The sequence below is a fragment of the Cynocephalus volans genome, chromosome 1 (assembly GCF_027409185.1).
Source record: "Cynocephalus volans isolate mCynVol1 chromosome 1, mCynVol1.pri, whole genome shotgun sequence".
NCBI lineage: Eukaryota > Metazoa > Chordata > Mammalia > Dermoptera > Cynocephalidae > Cynocephalus > Cynocephalus volans.
The window spans coordinates 4,092,925-4,112,809 of record NC_084460.1 but is presented as its reverse complement, the minus strand read 5'-3'; the positions used below and the strand labels follow the sequence as shown (position 1 = coordinate 4,112,809).

Below are 19,885 nucleotides of genomic sequence, written 5' to 3'. Positions count from 1 at the left end.
AGCTTGGCCTGCCTGAGCCTCACTTTCCTCACATGTAAAATAGGATTCTAATAGCATCTGCATCAAAGGGTGATTGTGATGATTACATGGGCTAATACATCTAAAGTGCTTAGAAAGTGCCTGGCCCCGTTACTGTGCCCTTAATGGTCCCACAACCTTGGGCATGCACACACAAAAGCCTCACTGTGATGCTGCACGCAGGGCAGAACCCGCATCCACATCCTCATTTCACAATCAGGAAACAGACAAAAGGTGCTGGAAGCCTCAGCCAGAGATCCCAGACTCCCCCAAACTCCAGATATCAAGATCTGTCCACACTTCAGGGCCCAGAGCCACAGACATTTCTCCTGCAAAGCCTTCTCTGGTTTGGTCTTGTGCCAACCCCCAACCCTGCTGGCCTCTGCCCCTGCCTGAGCTGGAGGTGTCGCCTGAGCTCATCAGCTTCCCTGAGATACCAGCAGGCTGCAACATCATTTTTCCAGGTTGTATCACTGATGTTTATATACATGTCATCTCTCCCTGTTCTAGAAGGAATTTTCCAGAGCCACACCTGTGCCCAATTTACCTCTACATTCAGTATAGAACATAGCCTGGCATGTGGCAAATATAGATACTGTCTGTCGACTGAATACGTGAGTTAGGTCCCCACTCCTGAGGGTGCTGGAGAGAAATGGAACGTTGAGCACGCATGTACATGAAACATACGCACGCATGGAAACATGCCGCAGAGACATCGTTATCCGCACACGCTCAAGGCAGTGTGCAGGCACTTTCTACACAGCGCCACATTTTAATCCTCATTTTCCAGATGAGGAGGCTCAGAGAGACTAAGATACTTGCTTGATATCACATAGCCGTGACACCACCCTGGCAGTGTTGAGGGAGCTTAACTCTGAACAGGAAACACAGTCTAACTTGAATGGGCCAGGAAGACCCAACCCTCTCCTGCCACGCTCACCACCAGGCCCAGCCCCAGAGCAGCCCCCGAGCTTCCTCTCAGCCCCCTCTCCTTCCTGTCCAGCAGGGGGCACTGCCAGCAGCCCCAGAGCCAGTTCCCTAACTTGAAGCCCAGTTGTCTGAACTCCAGCACACTTTGCAGGAGCCAGGAGGGCTCCCGGCGCCAGGCTGGGCGGCACAGCATGAGTTACAAGCCAGCCCGCGGCTGTACCCTGCCAGCCTCCCTCACAGGAGATCTCTTCATTCCCTGGCAGATGGGTGCCTGGCTGCTGGGCAAAGCCAGCCTTGAGGACGGATCAAGGCCATGAGGCCTGTGCCAGCCTCAGAAGCTGCTTCGCACCAAGTCCTACGGCACAATGCCAGAGAGCATGCCTCCGCTGTGTGCCCAGCCCCCTCAGTCAGTCGTGGGCACGCACTGTTCTGCCAGGAGTGGTGAAGGTAAGTCCCGACCAACAGTAGTAATTGCACTTGTGCAGCGCTTCTGATGTACGGGCTCTTCCGAGCGCCCAGAGAACACTCCTGTGGATAACAACGTCATCATCATAATAATTAACATAATTATTATATTATATTATATTGTTATTAATAATGCCATTTGACTGATGAGAAAACTAAGGCGGAGAGAGGTCCAATGATCTTCTGAGGTCACAGAGCCAGAGCCTGGCCCCAAGCCCCCTCATTGCTGCTCAGTGCCTCTGGCACCCACTCTCACCACAGCCCTGGACCCCAGGCATCTGCAGGGAAGGTGGCCTCTGGATTGTGAATGCAAGAGCCTTGATCTTGCCCTCCACAGCACATTCAGACTCTTGAAGTTAGACAGAAATATAAAACCTCATCGAGCTAATCCCCAATCTGATAGCTTCAACTGACCTGGCACCGACTCTGCTCATGGCATCCACCTAATTCACAACCCCCCAAAACCCCTGTTTGCTTATGGTGGATCAGCTAAACTCTAGCACTCAGCATACTTATTATATATACCTGCTTGGTGTGCAGAGATTCACACACACAAACGTAAACACATACTCCTTAGTGCACACATGCATCCCTTAACATGCATACTTTACTCCACGCACACATTCAGAGCTCTTGGAAAAATGCACAGAGGTCCTACATAAGCTCTCTGTCTTGCACTCAATATAAACTCCCCAAAACTATGCGCACGCAATCCTGCACATGCACAGGCGTGCCTGCACACACACTCACTCTTAGATGTGTGAACACATATATACATATTTTCACATGTGACCCTGCCTGTGCACACACACAAACACACCAAGCTGAGGCCAAGGAAGTCTTGTCCCAAGTGTGAACCGTCCTTACCATGTGGGCCATGGAGGGATGTGATGTCCCATGGGAACCTGCCAACCATCCACTCTGTGGCCACATGTAGGTGGTATTCTGCCAGTCTTCTATCTCAGTCCTGCCTGGCATGACAGAGATGACTGGGCCAAGGGCCAAGTTCAGAGCTGCACCAGCATGAACAACTGTCACATGGGCATGGCGCCACCAGCCTTTTTGTCCCTGAACATCGGTCTGTGTCCCAGATTAGGCTTTGCCTGGGTGAAGCACTTTCCACACCACTTTCCACACCACAGAGTGGGGAGAGTTACTTTAGGGTGCAGGAGGCTAAAGCTGGCATGTGAATGCTGAAGTCACCACTTTATCTGTGTGACCTTGGGTGGGTCACCTCAACCTCTCTGAGCCTCAGTAACTACCTCCATGAAGTGGGGATCATAATACCTTCCCAACAGGACTGTGTGGACAAGTGAGATGATAAATGTACACAAATGCCTAGCACATAGCTGAAATGATCAACACGGGTGTTGAAAGAAAGGTTGATCGAATGCACAAATATCGAACGATTGTGGGTCGCACTCCAGGGCTCTCTCTGCTGAACTGGTCTCCCGTTTCTGCCCCATGAGTCCCCAGACTGTTTCTGTAGCAGTGGATCACACCACCGCCCTGCCCAAAGTCTCCACCCCCTCGACTTGTCAGTAACCTGCCACCCTACAGATGCCTCCAGAAGGCCATTCAACCCCCCTCCCCTTTGGCTATTCTTCCCTGCTTCTGTTTTTTGAACACATGCCTTTCTGCCAGCTCCAGGGCCTTCACGCTGAAATTTTTCTGCTCAGGTCTTCACATGGCTCTGTTTTACTTAATCTTTACTTAATCTCTCTGCTCAAATGTCACCTCTTAAGTGAGGTCTTGCCTGTCAAAACCACCCTCCTCCCAGTCACCCCTTTATTTGTTTTTTAGTCCTTGTGAATCCGTATTAACCACGTGTGAATTTACTCGTTTGACATCTGTATTCTCCTCTCGAATGTGAGCTCCACGGTGGCAGGGTCTTTGTCTGACTTGTTCACTGTGAATCGCCAGTACCTACAGCAGAGCCTGACATGCAGTCGGTGCTCAACAGGTACTTGTTAGGTGAATGTATACCTATGACTCTTGCCCCAGGAACCTAAATAAGATTTTCTACCCCTAAACAACCACCCGCTCAGCTCCCCTCTCTCCACTGTCCCTGCTCCCGTACAGCACAGCATATCCTCTTCTCATCTCCCCAGCCCCAGCCAGTCTACCATGGATGGCCCTGGCACTGATGTTTGTGTGTGTGTTGACAGACGAGCATCTTCAGGCTCATCTGTTCCCACGGTTTTTAAGCAGGACCCGCGTCAGAACCCCTGAGAGCTTCATTTCAAGCATACTTGGCTGCCCTCCTTCCTCAAACCCCCACTGAATGCACGAGTGTCTCCAGGGCCAAGACCGTAGCAAGTGCATTTTGAAAAAACTCCTCTTGGGAACTTGGTTGCGTGTCACCGCAGCCATCTGAAGGAAGGCAGCAGAGAGTAGAGGCCAAGAGCACCGACTGCCAGAATCACATGGCCCAGGTGTGCATCAGGACAAGCCACCTCATGGGCTTGGAACGTAGAATGGAGACTCACTCATGAAGAGTTACTGGGACACACTGAGAGACAGTGTGTAAAGCACTTAACACAGTGCCTAGGCCACAGTAAGTGCACAGTGAATACCAGCTTTCACGGAAGTGTCACTTCCCTTGAAAGTGACATCGTCTTTCTCAATTTCTCTACAGGGCTTAGGATGGGGCCTTTCCTGTGGCAGACGGTCAATATGCGTAGCTGACATCTGCTAAACCGAGCATGCTGCTGTTTCTCCTGTCTTAAAGAACCGCTTCCTCTCCAGCCATCATCTTTATAGCCAAATTCATCAGCGTTCTCTACGCTCCCTTTCTACAATTCCTCCCATCCTCTCATCTTTTACACTATTTATTTAGGGAAATTTCAAACACACATTTTGCCAATTTTCTACCTCCCAACTTTTTTGCTGAAGCTTTTTAAAGGAAACCTCAGAAACAACACTTTGCCCAGAATGTATCTCTAATAGGTAACAACTTTTAAAAGACATAATAACTATCATTATCACACCTAATTCAATTAATAATAATTCTCTAATATCAGCTAACACCTCATCTATGTTCACATGTCCACAATTGCCGTAAAAATGTTTTTCCAGTTGCTTCGTTTGAGTCAGGACCCAGTCGAGGTCTGCACATTACATTTGATTGGTCTCAAGTCTCTTGTCCCTTCTCTCTTAAACCCACACTGATCAAGCTCCTGCCCCATTGCTCTATCAAAATCACACTTTTCAAGGCCACCAATGACCTAAATTTTGCTAAAGTGAATGGACAGCGCTCACGTCCTGCTCCACACTCAGCATGTGGCCCTGTGGCTCCCGCCCTCCTTGCTGAAACCCTTCTGCTAGAACAGCAGGTGGTTCCCCTGGCTTTCCTCTTTCCTCTTTGGCTGCTCCTTCTCAGGTCCCTTCCCCACCTTCCAGCACTGGGTGCCCCAGGGCTCTGCCCCGTCTTCTTTTGTCTTCTTTTCTCACTCCTTAGTGGTGTCTTCCAGTCTCAAGGCTTTGAAAGTTGTCTCAAATGTATATTTCCAGCCCATTCCAAACGCCTACTGAACATCTCCACTGGAGCGTCTCGTAGATGTCCCAAACCTAATCTGTCTAGAACTCAACCCCTCACCACTCCCCAGACTTCCCCATCTCATCCTTCTAACGACTTTGTCTCCAAACCTTGGACTCATCCTCAACTCCTGCCTCTCTCTCAGCCGCATCAGCTCTCCAAGCAGTGCCATTGGCTTGACTGCTTAGTGCCACCTCCCCGGCCACTACCGTCTCCAGGCTACTACCACTTCCCACCTGGACTTTGTAACAACATCCTACCTGAACTCCCTGCTTCTATCTTTCTTCCCTCTCTGCTCTATTCTCAACCCAAACTCAATCCAGCATCCAAAGTTCCTTTTAAGCCTCCTCTGTTCAAAACCATGCAATGCTTAAGGTAAAAGCCAAACACTCCACAATGGACTGCAAGATCCTCAACAAGAATTATTGGCATTTTTGGCAGGAAAATTTTTCATCGCGTGCATTATACTATGCACTATAGGATGTTTGACAAGGCCCTTGCCCACTAAATGCCAGTAGGGTAATGATCTCCCCCACCCCCAACTCCACCCGCCACTATGACAAATAAAATATCCCTACACATTTCCAAACACTGGCTGAAGGATGTGGAAATCCCACTTGAGAATCTCTTACAAGATCTGCTACACCTCTGCACCCTCCCGGCCTCCCCACACCCTACCAGACTACTCTCCCCGCATTCCTTGGACTCCTGTCTCGCTTGAACAGCAGGTGGGCTCTCCACCCTGGGCCTTTGTGCTGTCTGATCCCCCTGCCAGGAGTGCTCCTCCCCAGACAGCCACAGGACCCCCACCTCCTCCTCCAGGTCTTTGCTCAGCTGCTATCTTCCCAGTGAGGTCTTCCCAGGGCATCCCGTTTCTCCCAGGCCCCCTGCCCTCCTTGCTTTCTCTCCAGAGCACTCATCCCATCACATGTACTATACGTTTTCGTTATTGCTCATGTCTGGTTTTGTGTGTGAGCTTCATGGAGAGATTTGGGGAGTTTTGCCACTGCTGCACCCCACTGCCTGGAATGACAACTGGTGCACAGTGGACTCTTAGTAAGTATGTGTGACGAGAATGAAAGAAAACAGATGCATGAAAATGTACACTTATGTAGACAAGAAAACACGCATTTCTAAGCCACAGGAATAAATAATTAATTTCATTCTTAGCAAGGACTGGGATGTGTTGGTGCCCAACAGTGGGGCTGGGTTTGGCTTCCAGCCTGGGCTGCAGATTAGGGGCAGAGGCTGTGAGAATTTCAGTTTATTTCTCAGATCAGTTCAAGAAGCCTTCCTGAAGGAGGTGGGGTTTTAGGACTCTTCAGCTCGGTTCAGATTATATTATAACACCCTTTCACCACCCCTTCCCCCCAAGCTTGATGCCTGCTGACAGCAGAGGAAGCCTCAAGGAACAAAAGTGAGTCAAGCTAAAGTGTTTTGGGCTAGGAAGCATACGCCCCAAATCTTACTTACACTTCAGTTTGCCAGTGTCTGCAGGAAGCTACAGAAGCACAGGAGAGGCAGAGGGCCAAGTTCAAATAGAGCCCCTCAATATCGTCTGCCTACCCCTCGCCCCCATCCCTCAGAAAAGCCCACCCCAAATGATTACACAGACGCAGACTATCCAGAGCTTGCCTTCCAAAACTCTCAGCTGACAGGAAGAAACCCTACAGTGGAACACTTGCAGCTAAAAAAAAAAAAAAAAAAATGAGGCAGCTCTTTTTACATTGAACATGGAAGGATCACTAAGATACATTACTAGTGGGAAAAAATCAAGGTGCAGAACAGAATACATACACTACTAATTGTGTAAATAAGAACACACACTCGTTTGAATGTACCGACAACATCCCTGGAAAGATCCATGCAAAATTGCTAACAGTAGTTGCTGGAGGGTGGGGTAGGGGGTGGGTGAGTGCTTAGAAAACAGGGGCGGCGGGGTGGGGTGGGGGATGCTTTTCACGGTAAATTCTTGCATCTTTTAAATCTTGTACTATGTCAATTTATCATCTATTCGGAAAGAATAAACTAAAAAGAACACAACCAGATTGTCCACATGGAAAACAACAGAGCTGTGTGAAGAGTCCAAGAGTTTTCGGTGTGAAAACCCACCTGCACGCGTGCAGGCGGCCGAAGCCAGAGCCCTTCAGGTGAAAGAGCCGTGGAGCTTGAGCTGAGCCCACGTTTGGGGCGTTCCACTGCGCGGGGGGCTGACAGGGCGGGGCAGCGCCCAGGACCTCGGGGGACGGGGCACGGGGCACGGGGCGGGGCGTCCCTGTGCGGTCCGGGCTGCGGCGCTCACGCCGGCTCCCAGCCGAGGCGAGGGGGGCAGGAGGTGCCGGGACTGGGTGAGCTCGTCTGAAAGCAGAGGGGGCGGGTGGTGGGCCCAAGGCGAGCGGAGGGGACGCCGCTGTCCCGGGTGCTCCGCCCGCTGGCGTGGGGGCGGGCGGGAAGCAGCTGCTCAGCCTCCGAGAAGCACTTTCTGGCCCCGCTCTTGCCCGGGAAGGGCCCCGAACAACGGCCGGCGCCCGGCTTGCTTGGCGCTGTCTGCGTCTTCTCAGCGACGCCGCGAGGCTGCTGCTGTACGTATGGCTCGCGTTACAGTCAGTGACCGAGGGACGACTCCAGCCCGGCGCCCCGCCCTCCCGGCCGCCGTCGGCCTGGTCGCCCCTCCTCCTCCAAAGGGCCCCCCTGCCGCCGGCCTGGCGGGCGCGAGCGCGGGCGGCGCTTCCCGCCGCGTGACTCAGCCCCGCCCGCCGCGGGCGCCCCCTCCCGGCGCTGCGGGAGGCGCGGAGCCGGCGCGGGGCGGGGCGCGTGGGCCGGGAGATCCCGGCCGCTGCTCGCCCGCCGCCCGCAGCGCCGCAGCCCCCACGCGGCGCCCTGCCCTCGGGAGCGCGGCGGCCCGGGGAGGAAGGGCTTCCCCCAGGCTGGCCGAGCCCGGCTGCGGGGCGGGAGAGGGACCCCGGGGGACGGAGGGGCGCTCTCGGGCGGGGGCGGGAACGAACGGGCTGGATCCCGAGCTCTCGCCTGCTGCTGCTCCCGGATTTTACGCACTAATGGCCCGAGGAAGCCCAGTGGAAATTTCTGGGGTGCATAGAGCTGGAAGTCCCTGCGGAATGCACCTAATCCCGCACCAGGGCACACAGGGGTCAACACCTTTTTTTCTTAAATGGAGAGCAAATTCAGAGTCTTCCTCAGTGCCCCCGTCCTGAGCTTCCTTCCTACAGCTCTTGTCATTTAGAAGTCGTTTGTCACATCTGAGCTCCATCCTTCCTGCTGCAGCAACCCCCACCAGCTCTCCTTTGCCACACATTTGGTGAGCTGGCCGTGGGGGGCAAGAAGGAGAGCAAAGAATGGTCATTCCCATTGAACAGAAGGGGAAACCGAGGGGCAGAGGGGTTGCTGCAAGCTTATACTTGGTGGTGTGTGAGGGAGGCTGCTGCCATCAGGACTCAGGAGTCCTGGCTTCTGGGTCGGAGTCCAGCTGCTTGAAAGGACAGTGCTGCTCTCCAGCGCTGCTCAGCACAGTGCCTCTACCTTCTTCTGGAGATCCCTTGGGCCTCCCCTAATGGGCTCTTATCATGCACTAAGTAGCATCAAGAATGTCAGAGATGCTATATGAGCCACTTTGGAAGCATCCGGGACATCTGTTTGTAAAGACCAGGCTATGCACAGGAAATACTGAAGCTAGGCCCAAGCAAGACATTCCCAACTGTTTTGCAGAGTTTTCATTACTGCTGTTGTTTTTAAATAATCATTGTGTCGAACTGTGTTGAATGAAAATTGTGGTAGATTGGAGACATTCATCAAGAAATTGTGGGATTCCCTTGCCTCTCTGCCTAGAATGGGGCGTGCATTCCTGATTGGAGCCAGGCAGATGGCTGGTTTGACTCGGCATATCCAAAGCCCTGAGAGGTCACTGACGCTGGGCTCTGTCCACAGCTAAGCCAAGATAGGCCGCAGGGAAAACCATGCTGCAGATTTGTGTGCCGCATCACGCTGTCCTGCACCTGAGCTTCCAAACCCTACACCTCAGTAGAGAGTCCCAGCTGCACAGCCCTTGCACTGCCTCCTGCAGGCAGCCTAGTTCCCAGGATCTCACTCCACACAGAACGGGGGGATAGAAGGATGGGTGTGGAGGCACTGTAGACTCACCCTGCTTTACAGAAGGGAAGGCCCAGGAGGAACTGGCTGGCCCAGAGAGATGAAACAAGTCATGCAGAGAAACGAGAAGGAACCTAGACTCCTATCAGTGAAAGCAGACCAGGGTGTCATTGGGATCATAAGAGAGAGCTGTGCTGAGCTCTGCTGTGAGGCCTATACACTCCTCAGTGTGGTGTGGGATGTCACCCAACTCCCCCAGCCCAAGTTAGTAACACACCATCACCCACACAGTCGAACCCACTCAGTCCCACAAACACATTCACACCATACACATACCCCTCACCCTCCCATTAGGACCCGGACATTTTCCTGAACAGAGCTGGTACTGCATGGTTGAGAAACAAGAATAGGAGGCCTAGAGCCTGGGTGCTGGTTCCTGGTGCATCTCCCAGGGCAAATTGTGACCCCAGAATCCAGCTCTCTCTCCTCTCCTTTTCCCCAGAGACATGGTCACAGTTCAGGCCTCCTTTCCCTCCTGTCCTCATAGATCCATTGTCCTTTTCTAGTTCAACGTTCTGACAAGGCCGTGTGGGGGGGGGGAGGGTGGGGGGGTGGGTGGATTCCACTAGCTGTGAGGGGCACCCCCTCACTCCCCAAATTGCCTGAAGAGCTAAGCCTCCGAATCCAGTGTTTCACACATAGCTGCAGGAAGGTGTGCTACTCCCCCCAGGGTGGGGGGGGCAGTCCCTCCTGCTGAGCTCTTAGTACTGACTCCGTCCCTCCCCTCCCTCCACTCTGCAATCCATGAGCCCGCCTGGGCCCTACATGCTGAGTCTGTTTCCTCAGCCAGTATTTATCGAGCACCGGCTAGGCACTGAGTTTGGCTCCCATCTCCTGTCCTCTTCAGGCTCATGTGACACTACCTCTATTAGCCCTTCTGGCCTACATCTTTCCACCCCATAGCAAACCCTAGTAGAGCCATGTGACATGTTGCCATCCAAAAAATTATTTTAAGATCCTAGAAAGGAGCTTACCAAGCTCCATGATGCTTCTTAACTCCATGCTTTATGACTTTTACATATGAAGCTGCTTGGGAAAGTATCCCTTCTCCAGCCCAAATAATTACTCTTCCAGGATAAGTCAGTGTGGGAGCACCCTGTGTCCCTCCCCTTTCCTTACCAGGGCCAGGCAAGGCAATTCCAATTCCTTTCAACGTTTAGTGGAGATCAAGATACATTTAGACTCTCAACAGCCTCCCTCATGAGTCCTTCAACTCCTTATAAGCCTCCTGCTCTGGCCTTTAGTCAACCAGCACTACCATGGGATCCTCCTCTCTGACCAAATCCTGCTCTCAGAAATTGCTCAAATAAACTCTTTCACACTGACGTATAAAAGACGTACACAGCTGAATGTGTTGTTTTTTTCTATCCTAGGAGAATTTGCCTTTTAGCAAGGGGATAACCTTGAAGTCCTCAAAGTAATCTCCGATTGTGGAATTATTGGCCTTTGTTGGAAGGCAGAGGGACCTCTCTGGGTCCCCTAAACCCAAGTATGTAGCTGTAATTTTGGCCCTGCATACCCATGGAGCAGTCCTAACCAGCTTGTTTGGTCGATCACCATGTAATGGCAAGAGTACTGGATGAACAGTTACGAGAATCTGAGCTCTAAACCTAGTTCTGCCACTAACTAGTTTGGAAGTGCCAGTCAGTTCCCTCTTAGGCCTTAGCTTCTTCATTTGCCAAATGAGAAGTTTGAACAAAGTGACCTTAAAAACTCCCTACAGCTCTGACATTTGCTTAACTCCCCAGAGGGGCCAGGGGACCCTGGTTCTGCTCCTAAAGCCCTTCAGCCTCTGCAACTGTGGCCTAGAGGAAATGGCCTGATGCCAACACAGAGCACGGGGTTCCTCTCTGGGCAATGACTCAGACCAGCCACCTGCCTGTCCATAGCAGACCTCTTGCCGGGTTGCACTTACACTGGTCTCGCAGATTTACATGACCCTCCCAGATCGGACAATCCAAACAAACAGCAACAGTAAAACGGCCCACCCCCCATCCCCACCCCACCCAGTACCCCCCACCCCCACCCCACCCAGTACCCCCCCACGCACACACACCAGCAGTCTTTGACTATAGTAACCTCAAAGGCACAAACACTCTGGCAGAGAATCTTAGAAGCCCACCGTCTTTTCTTTTTCTTTTTCTTTTTCTTCTCCTAGAAGTATTCCATCTAAGAAAAGTCTTTAAGAAACTCTTTTATCCTCCAGGCCTGACCAGGGAAAGCAGAGTTCTCTTCCACCCTCACCCCACCCGCACCCAATGAACCCACAACACCACATCAGGCCTCTTCTTGGTCCCTGCCTGCTGTTCTTTCCAGCTTTCTGACTTCAGAGTCCTGCAAAGTGTAGCTCTACCTTCCATCCCCAGGAAAGAGGAATTTGGTTAAATTGATTCAGCTTTCATTCCGTGGAAGTGGGAGGCACTGCCTGGGTTTAGACCCCATTCCCATCTCCCCCCCCGCCTCCACTTTTGTCCTTGACATGTCAGTATACCTTTTTCTAGATGAGACTGTAGTATCCCTATTTAGGAAATGGAGAAGGTCATTCTTATCACATGGGAAATTGGATGATAACTCAGATCTCTGTGATGTCCTTAAAAGAAGTGCAAATAATCTTAACATGCACCAGAAGAGATTTAGGTTGGGCTTAGTATTTCCTAGATATGAAGTTATGAGACCTCATTACAGATCGCTAAGGGATGGTGCATTTGTCCTGCTGGCTGCTTTTCAGGGTAAGCTCAACATTCACGTGCCTGGAACAGCTTGGGTGCACGTTGTCCAGAGGCAGAGGGGCAAATGAAAGAAGGGCACATGTAGAAAGGTGGCTGGGCAGGATAGAAGGATCCTGAACCTGGGGTCTGGTCTGACGCACTTGTGTGACTTCGATGAGCTTCCTATCTTTTCTGGGCCCCTGGTTTCTTTATCTGTAGAAATACTACAATGTATTGAGCACTTATTACATGCCCGGAACAGTACTAAACAAATAATATTATCTAATTTTTTAACTTTACTTTAAAGTAGATATTATTCCTCATTTTATAAGTGAAAAAAAAAGAGGCTGAAAGTAAATAATCCATGTAAGGTCTCACAGGTGGTAGGAAGTAAAACAGGATTCTCACCCGGGTGTGCCTGCCGAAGCCAGCCGTGTTCTTAATCACCTAGATCTTGAATATTCTGTGATTCTACGGTGTCCTGAAGTGCCTTTCAGCCTGAAAAATCTAACTTCTTCCTCACCTTACTCCTGATTCCTGTTCTTTTTGTTAATGCACTCCTTGCCTGAAATGAAGGTGACCACCCCTTTCCTCCACAGAAACAAGAAACCCTTTGCAGCCTGTTTGGGAACCTGCACCTCACGCTTTTCCAGAAGCGGAGGAAGAAGTTGCTGCAGTGGCCAAAGCCTCGGAGACCTGCCAGATGGCTTCACATTTGGGAATCTGCCAGGTACAGTGAGAGTGTCCCCGGGACCACGTGTTAAGAAACCCCTTACTAAGTTGCTACTGCTGCTCTGTGTCTGGGGCCCCCGAGAGGATGTTTGGGCCCCAGTGAAAAATATGTTCAGGTTCCCTCACAAGAGCAGTTTGTCTAAAAATCTTTACATGGGATTTAGACTCGGGAGCTGAGACTCTTCCAGACCATGGGCCCAGCTGCTGTCCCCTCTTTGTTCATCCTCCCTCCCTTTCATTCCCTTTCCACCCAGCCCTGACCCCAGCTGCCTTTCTTCATAAGTGACCTTTGAAACTCAGGCTGCACAGATATTTGCTGAATCAGCAGGACCAACTGCTGTTTCTCTTGCTTGGTTTGGGTCCACTGGGAAACTGTGCCAGGATGCCTCTGTGAGTCCCTATGGTGTCAGCCATGTGGGTCTGCGTGGGGCTTGGGAGGAAGGGAGGAGAGAGCTGGAGAGCAGCATGGCAAAGGCTGAGGAGGAGGAGGGAGGCAACTTGTGTTCATTTTGGATGAAGGGAGGGAAGAGCAGCAGCCTAGGCCCTTGGAAAGGCAGGGGACAGCAAATCTTTCCAAGTGCCCGCTCTGTGCCAGCTTCCAGGTACAAGCGAAAAGACACACACTCCCTCCTCTCAGTGAGCCTTCATTCTGGCCCCATGTTCCAGATTATTGGCTAGAAGTCCTCTCCTTGCTGGAGATGGGGAAGAAAGATAGGCAGATTGGTGAGCACTGGCCGTGCAATGCTTCCTCAGCAAACAGACCTACGCACAAGTAGATAAAGTCCCTGTGTGCTGGGGCTCTCCTTGCCCTATTGATAGCGTTTAGCCTGGTGGGGAGGGGATTAGAGTAGGGGGGACTGGACCATCAGAGATGGAGTGATGTGCACATGTGATACAAATATCTCTGTGGATTGAATCTTCTGGGCCCTGTTCCCTTTCCAGCTATCCTTGGCTCTTACTATTCCTGACATAAACCCTTGACTCCAACCAAGAAAACCTTCTCTCTGGCTCTGAACATGATTTACATGCTCACCCTTTTTACCCTGTGCTGTTCTGATAGAGAGTAGCTCTAGGCAGCAGCAATATGCTTACACATGTTTAGATGTTTCTAGATATGTGCCTCCTGCGTGTTGAGCAACGACCATTTGCTTCTTTCCCATCTTTCCACAGCACAGAATACAAGGTTGTGAGTGGACTGAGCACTTGATACATATAGTTGACTGACTGATAGACCTTCACTTTCTCTTAATGGCTTCCAGGATGGGCCAGTCATGAGCTGCCACCATCGAGCAGATAACCCTGACTCGATAGGAGCAGAGACACCTGCTCCTATCAGCTTCTTGGGCAGCGTAGGCAAAAAAGCTCACCCAGCGATCTTCCGGCCATGCCCAGCCTCCAGTCAGTGTGAGACTTGATATGACTCGAGATTTATTTCAAGCTTAAAGGAGGAGGGTAGAGAGGAAGTGGAAGCAAAGGATAAAAAGAAGAAAAGATAGGAGAGAAAAAAGAAAAGTGTTTGAAGGAGAAGGAAGAAGGGGAAAATAGAAGGAGGAAAAAAGAGACGGGAGGAAAGTAGTGAGGAAGAGGAAGGGTGTAAAAGGAAAACAAAGGAGGAAGATCGAGAGAAGAGGTCAGAGCTGCTAAGCCACTGAGACTGCGGCCACACTGCGGGGGGGAGGGGGAGCCTGGGGTAGGAGCTGGATTTGAATTATAATGCAGGAACATTACCTCGCCCCCAGCAATCATCTGCCTATGGGCTTGGAGACGTAGGCAAACCCAGTGTCCACGACTCTAAATGCATGAGTGGGTGGGTGGGCAAATGTGCTCAAACAGAATCTGTGGTTACACGGAAGCCAGCAGCTACAGATAGGGTCATGTGCTTCCATGGCGAGGGAACTTTGCTAGGTCAGGCTGACGCTCTGGCTCCAGACAGGAAGGGGCTAATAATCAATTCTGTTGATGCTGTGAGCCTTGATTGAAAAAATAAAGAGGAGGAAGCTACATTTGCTGCTTTCATTAAGAGGCAAAAGCAGTGGGGGCCAGAGCTTAGGAAGAGTCGGGAAGCATGCAGAGAAAGAATTTTAACCCCTTGAGTGTTTTTCTTCCATAATATCTCTGCACTCACCCACCTCCACATCGTTGCTTCTTTGGCCTGACCTCCAAGGCCACCACCTTTGAGTCTCTCTCAGCTGAAGGAGGGAGAGAGGCCAGGCTGCATATTAATGCAGATCAGGTGGCAATTAAACGATCCATTATCTCCCAGTCCCAGTTTCCCCAGGGCTTCTGTCTCTCCTAGAATTGGGCAGGAAGAGGCGTTCTGGGTAGAAGAGATAAACTGTGGTGAAACAATGCATCTAAAACAGGGCCTGGCCCCTTGGCCCTCACCCACCTTTCAGCCACCTCACTGATGACACATTCTCACTATAATGAGGCCAGAGAAGGAATAAGAAAAGATTTACTGCAAAATTATGATCAGAAGACCCTCTCTGCCATCGCTTCCTCCTACTTCAGCATGCCCCATACGGAACTGACTGAGCAGAGCTCCCCAGGAGGAATACAAGGGAGAGGGCTGCTGGTTCTGCTCTTCTCTCCTCCTCTTACCCATGAAGATCTCTCCCTGCCTGCTGGCTCTATCCAGCCCTGCAGCACAGACAGGTGTGGGCGGAGGACAAACAAACAAAATGGGGGTAGAGAGCAGGCAGGGCCAAACATGTAGTCAGCAACAGTGATTCCTTCCTGGGGTTCTGTGGGGAAACTTGGATGGAAGTTAGGCAAAATAGTGGGGAGAGAAATGAGTGGTCCAAAAGGCATTCGCCCAGCCAAGATGTTCATTATTTCACATCCATGGGAAGAGGGCTGTCGGGAAGAAGTGGGGCAGGCACGTCCATGCTCTCTAAGTCTCTGGGTATCCAGGCTCGAGGAGCAGGGAAAAGTTGGAGGACCAGGAGAAAGTAAGGAGTTCCTGGTGTTATTAACCCCTTAGTACCTGGCACAACTTTCTAAGTGAAAGAGTTCCAACAACTTCCACTCACCTTCACCATGCTAATTATTTCTTATTTTTGTTTTGCTCCTTTGGGAAGCAAAAGCAGGACAGGAGAAGGAAAGATGAGGACATCATGGCTCCTCCCTGGTGCTGACATATGAGGCTGGATAGAAATCCAGGTGATTTCTAAATCGCTGGATTCCCAGCAGGAGCATCTGGGTGGAAGGGTTTGGGTCCTCTTGGCCACTTTGGGGGCAACAGCAAAGTCTATGTCCACACAGTAGGCTAGAAAGGTTGAGGAAAAATCATTTTTACAGTCCCCTGAAGAGATGCAAAGAAAGTGCGGATGCAGTGAGAGAGGAGGTAGACGCCAAAAGTCACGCGGAAAGGAATCAGGTGAAGAGTCATAATTACCAGGAAGCTGTGGCTGCCCCCAGGGAAACGGAATGGAATAGTTCTTTTCCCCCTTTTCGGGGGAAAGGCCACATAGTATCTTGAAAGAATGTTGCCTTTTGCTGAGCTATGGGCATTGAAGGAAAGCTGGCTTTCTGCTTCTCATGCCGGATAAGGAAAGAAAACCATAAGGAAAGAAAACCATGAAACTGAGGGAAGGGCAAATGAACCACTGAGGGAGTTGGGAAAGAAAACTGCATCTTCTTGGGGCTTGCATCAAATGCTCTAGGTCTGCCAAACCAGATCATCCTAGATCTTCACCCCTAAGATCCCAGGGTTCTAGTCAAACCTTCCCTGTGTGCTAACATGCCTGACCCAACTTCTCTAACTCTACAGTACATGGGAGAAGAAAGTGAGTTTTTAAGGAATACAGCAAATCTTCCCAAGAATCCCCCAGACTTGAAGCACACTCAAGACTTAATGAAGATGAGATTCTTGGCTGTCCCCCTCACCCCAACCCCCCACCCCCCACTTTAGCGTCACCATCGTCAGGGGCTAGGTGCTGACCGGGTACTGATTTCTCCCGAGCTGTTCTTCCCTGCAGTTCTCTCGTCACTTGTCTAACCAGAGAAAGGAAGCTGACATGATCACAGCCTTCCCAATACAGAGGGAAGAATATTCCAGCCCCCTTTCATCTCTTCCTCCAATATTTCTAGTTCATGGACCTCATGACTGAAAAAGAACTTGAGGTCCTAGAGTCTCTCACATTTCTCTCAGGACCCAGTATGAGATTTCAGTTATCACCAAATAACGAAAGAGAAATGAGGTTTCACTCGCCATAACAGAGATTTGAGCCGGCATTGCATCCAAATACAAACTCTGCCAACCATCTCCCTCGTCATTGTTCTCTTTTGACAATTGCCAACCACCCTGCACAGAAATCCTCCTTTGGTCAGGGGGGAAGGCTGTAACTATAATTGAGTCCTCCATCGTTTTGGTGGGTGTTTCCTTGCACCCCTTTGGCTCTGCAGGGATTCAGAAGAAAGGTGCCCACTCAGGTCAGAGCAGAGCACGCTTCTCCAAATGAGCCACTCCTGGCTTTGACCCCCACTGCATCAGTTAAAGAGCCAGCTCGTCCCTCTGGAAAATGCTTTCTCCCACCTTTTATCTTCATCTGCCTCCAGCTCCCTTGCCATCTCACATCGCTCCTGCTTTTTAGCTTTAGCCTCTGCCTCCTCTCTCCCAATCCTGCTCTTCCTGGATCTTTAAAGGCTCTTAACATGCCTCTTTGCCAAGCCTCCGTCTTTTTCATATCTCACTCTCCATTTGAATAATTTTATTACTCAAATTCCCTTCCAAATTTTTCCTAATGTAAATAAATCCTTCAGTGTTTCTCTTTTCTTCAGTTTAATCTTCACTCCAACTTCCTCCCAGTCTTGAAACCCTTTAAACCCTGCCAGTTCCCAATATCCCCAGTCACTCAAAACCCATTTCTCTCCTCCTTTGCCCCAACAATGGTCTGGACACTCTCTTTTGCTCCAGCAACACCCAAGCCTTCTCAAACACTTGTCCTGCCTCCCCACCGATCTCCTTGGCACGGTTCTTCCCCCAAGCGTCTTCTCACCCGTTCACTCCACATTACCCTAGTCCTTCAGACTCTCACGTGCACCCGATTGCCCCCTGCTCCCCTTCCTCCCTCCACGACAGTCCCCACGTCCTCTTCCGCACTCACTCGGGTCTCCTGCTCAGGACGCCCTTGCCGAGGGCGGCGGGGGATTTGTGCTGAAGGAGGGCTCCGGCAGCAGCGCAACAACTCGGGGGACGCTCCTTCTTATCGGCGACGGCCCCGAGTGCCAGCGGGTGCTTGTGCGGCGACTGCGGAGAGAGAGCCCTGCTGCCCGGGCCCGGCGGGGGCTGCGCCAGGAGCTGTCCGTGGTGCTGAAGCGGCGGCTGCTCCGGCGCCGGCTGCGGCGCGGCGGGTGAGAGCTGTCCGAGGTCCTGGAGCGGTTCCTGGGCCCCGGCGGCGGCGGCGGCCGGAGCGGTGGCCGGGGAAGCCGGCGGCGCGGCTGACGACGGGGGCACGAGGCCGGGCGGAGGCTGGGCTTGCAGCAGCTGCTGGTGCTCCCACAGGCTGCGGTTCTCGGCGCTCAGCTCGTCCAGCCGCCGCTCCAGCTCGTCGATGCGCTGGCGCTGGGTGTGGATGAGGCTCTGCTGGTTCTGCACGATGGCCGTGAGCTCCTTGAGGTAGAGCACGGCACGCACCGGGTTCTCCAGCAGGCTCTCCATGCCGCCCGCCGCCGCCTGCGCCCTGCCTGCGCCTCGGCGGGCGGCGGGGAGCGCGAGGGCGCGCAGGAGCCGAGCAGCCCCTGCGGTCGGCTCGCCTCCCTCCCCGGAGGGCCCAGCCTCCCTCCCCGGCCGCCAGCACCGCGTCACCGCCACACAGACATTCACACACGCACCGAGGGGCGGGACCGCGGCGCCACGGCCCACCCACCCTCCCACCTCTTGGCTTGGTGAGGAGGCTTTGCTTCCTGCAGGGCAGAGAGGAGAGGAGGCGGGCGAGCGTGTGCGTGTGGCCGGGGGCGTGGGTGGGGGAGCTGGGTAAACCAAGGGAGAAGGGGAGAGCGGGCGAAAGGAAACAGCGTGCTGGGAAAGTGCGGTGGCACCGGCAGAGGAAGAGAATCAGATAAATAGGAAACGAAGAGGAAGAGGCTGGCAGGCGGGGAGGCAGAAAAAGGGAAGGTGGGAACAAAGGGAGAGAGAATGTGTCAAAGGAGAGGAGGCATGGGACTGCGAAGGGTCACCCATCCCCGATGCCCGAGGTCCATCTCAAAGACCTTCTGAGGAGAGGTACACTTGCCTCTTTTGTACGCAACATGTATTCTGCTGGCGAGTTCATGGGACTCTGAGGGTCCCTAGAGAACATCCAGTCTTGCTCCTTTCTTCAGCCATGAGGAAACTTATGATGGGAAGGCTGTTCATGCTGGTTTTTCTCTGGGAATGAGACCTTAGGACAGTTTGGGTCATTCTAATAGGAACACAAACTAAAAAGAGCAGGCTCTCTGTGGCATAGGCAAATGCTTCCAGAAACTTCTGAAGAGATGATTCTGTTTGACAAACATTTATGAAATGCATGCTATTACCAAACACTGGGCTAAGTGGTGGTAAAATAAGGATGACTAGGGTGGAAACTTTGGCTTCTTGAAGCTTATGAATAAGTGGATGAAACAGGTAATAAACAGTCCACTTCGACATACAGTGGTGGTGGTAAGTAAAGAGATCTACGTATGCCCAGAGTGCTTTAGGAGCAAACAGCTTGGGGAGACTTCTTAGAGGAAGTGACCCTTGTGGTGGAAAGGGTTTTCCAGGAAGGGAGGGCAGCATGAGCAAAAGCTCAGAGATATGAATCAGCATGAACCAAATCTTTATTCATTTCTGCCATAATTGTATGTAAAACACCCACTACACGCAAAGTAATGTACTAGGATCTAGGATGCAGGCTACACCTAGAGTAGATAATAAGTTAAGTTTCTATAGTTGGGTAGATTACAACCTAGTAGAGTAGATATGTCATGCACATGAGAAAGTAAAATACACAGTTAAGATTTCTGTAAGAGCTCTTCAAGCCAAGTGCTATAGGAGTTTAGGGGAGGGAGAGGTTTTGTTTGACTATGGTGATCTGGCAAGGCCTGATGGAGGTGCTATTAAGAGTACAATGGAAAAGAGGCAGGGCTATGGGTGCTCTTAGCATATTTGTTGTGCTGTTCCATTCTTCACACAGATTGTCCATCAGGCTCCTGTCTACCTCCTGTTCCCTCTGGGTAGGCATATTTGTGGATACCATGTACCCAATGAGCCAGGCCACCCAAGCCCATCTGGTGCCATACCTGAATGACCTTATGGGAAGGAATCTGTGTTCTGCAAATATATTGGTTTCTCTGCACTTGTGATGTG

General features: G+C 51.6%; 1 protein-coding gene across 1 annotated transcript in view; it reads right to left on the bottom strand.

Moving 5' to 3' along the window:
• Positions 1-18,217, bottom strand: part of IQSEC3 (IQ motif and Sec7 domain ArfGEF 3) — a 106,114-nt gene extending 87,897 nt beyond the window's left edge. The window contains exon 1 of the mRNA XM_063098736.1: positions 17,664-18,217. Coding sequence (XP_062954806.1) covers positions 17,664-18,217 — 554 coding nt within the window. The remainder of the gene's footprint in view (positions 1-17,663) is intronic.
• Between the last annotated feature and the right edge of the window lie 1,668 nt (positions 18,218-19,885).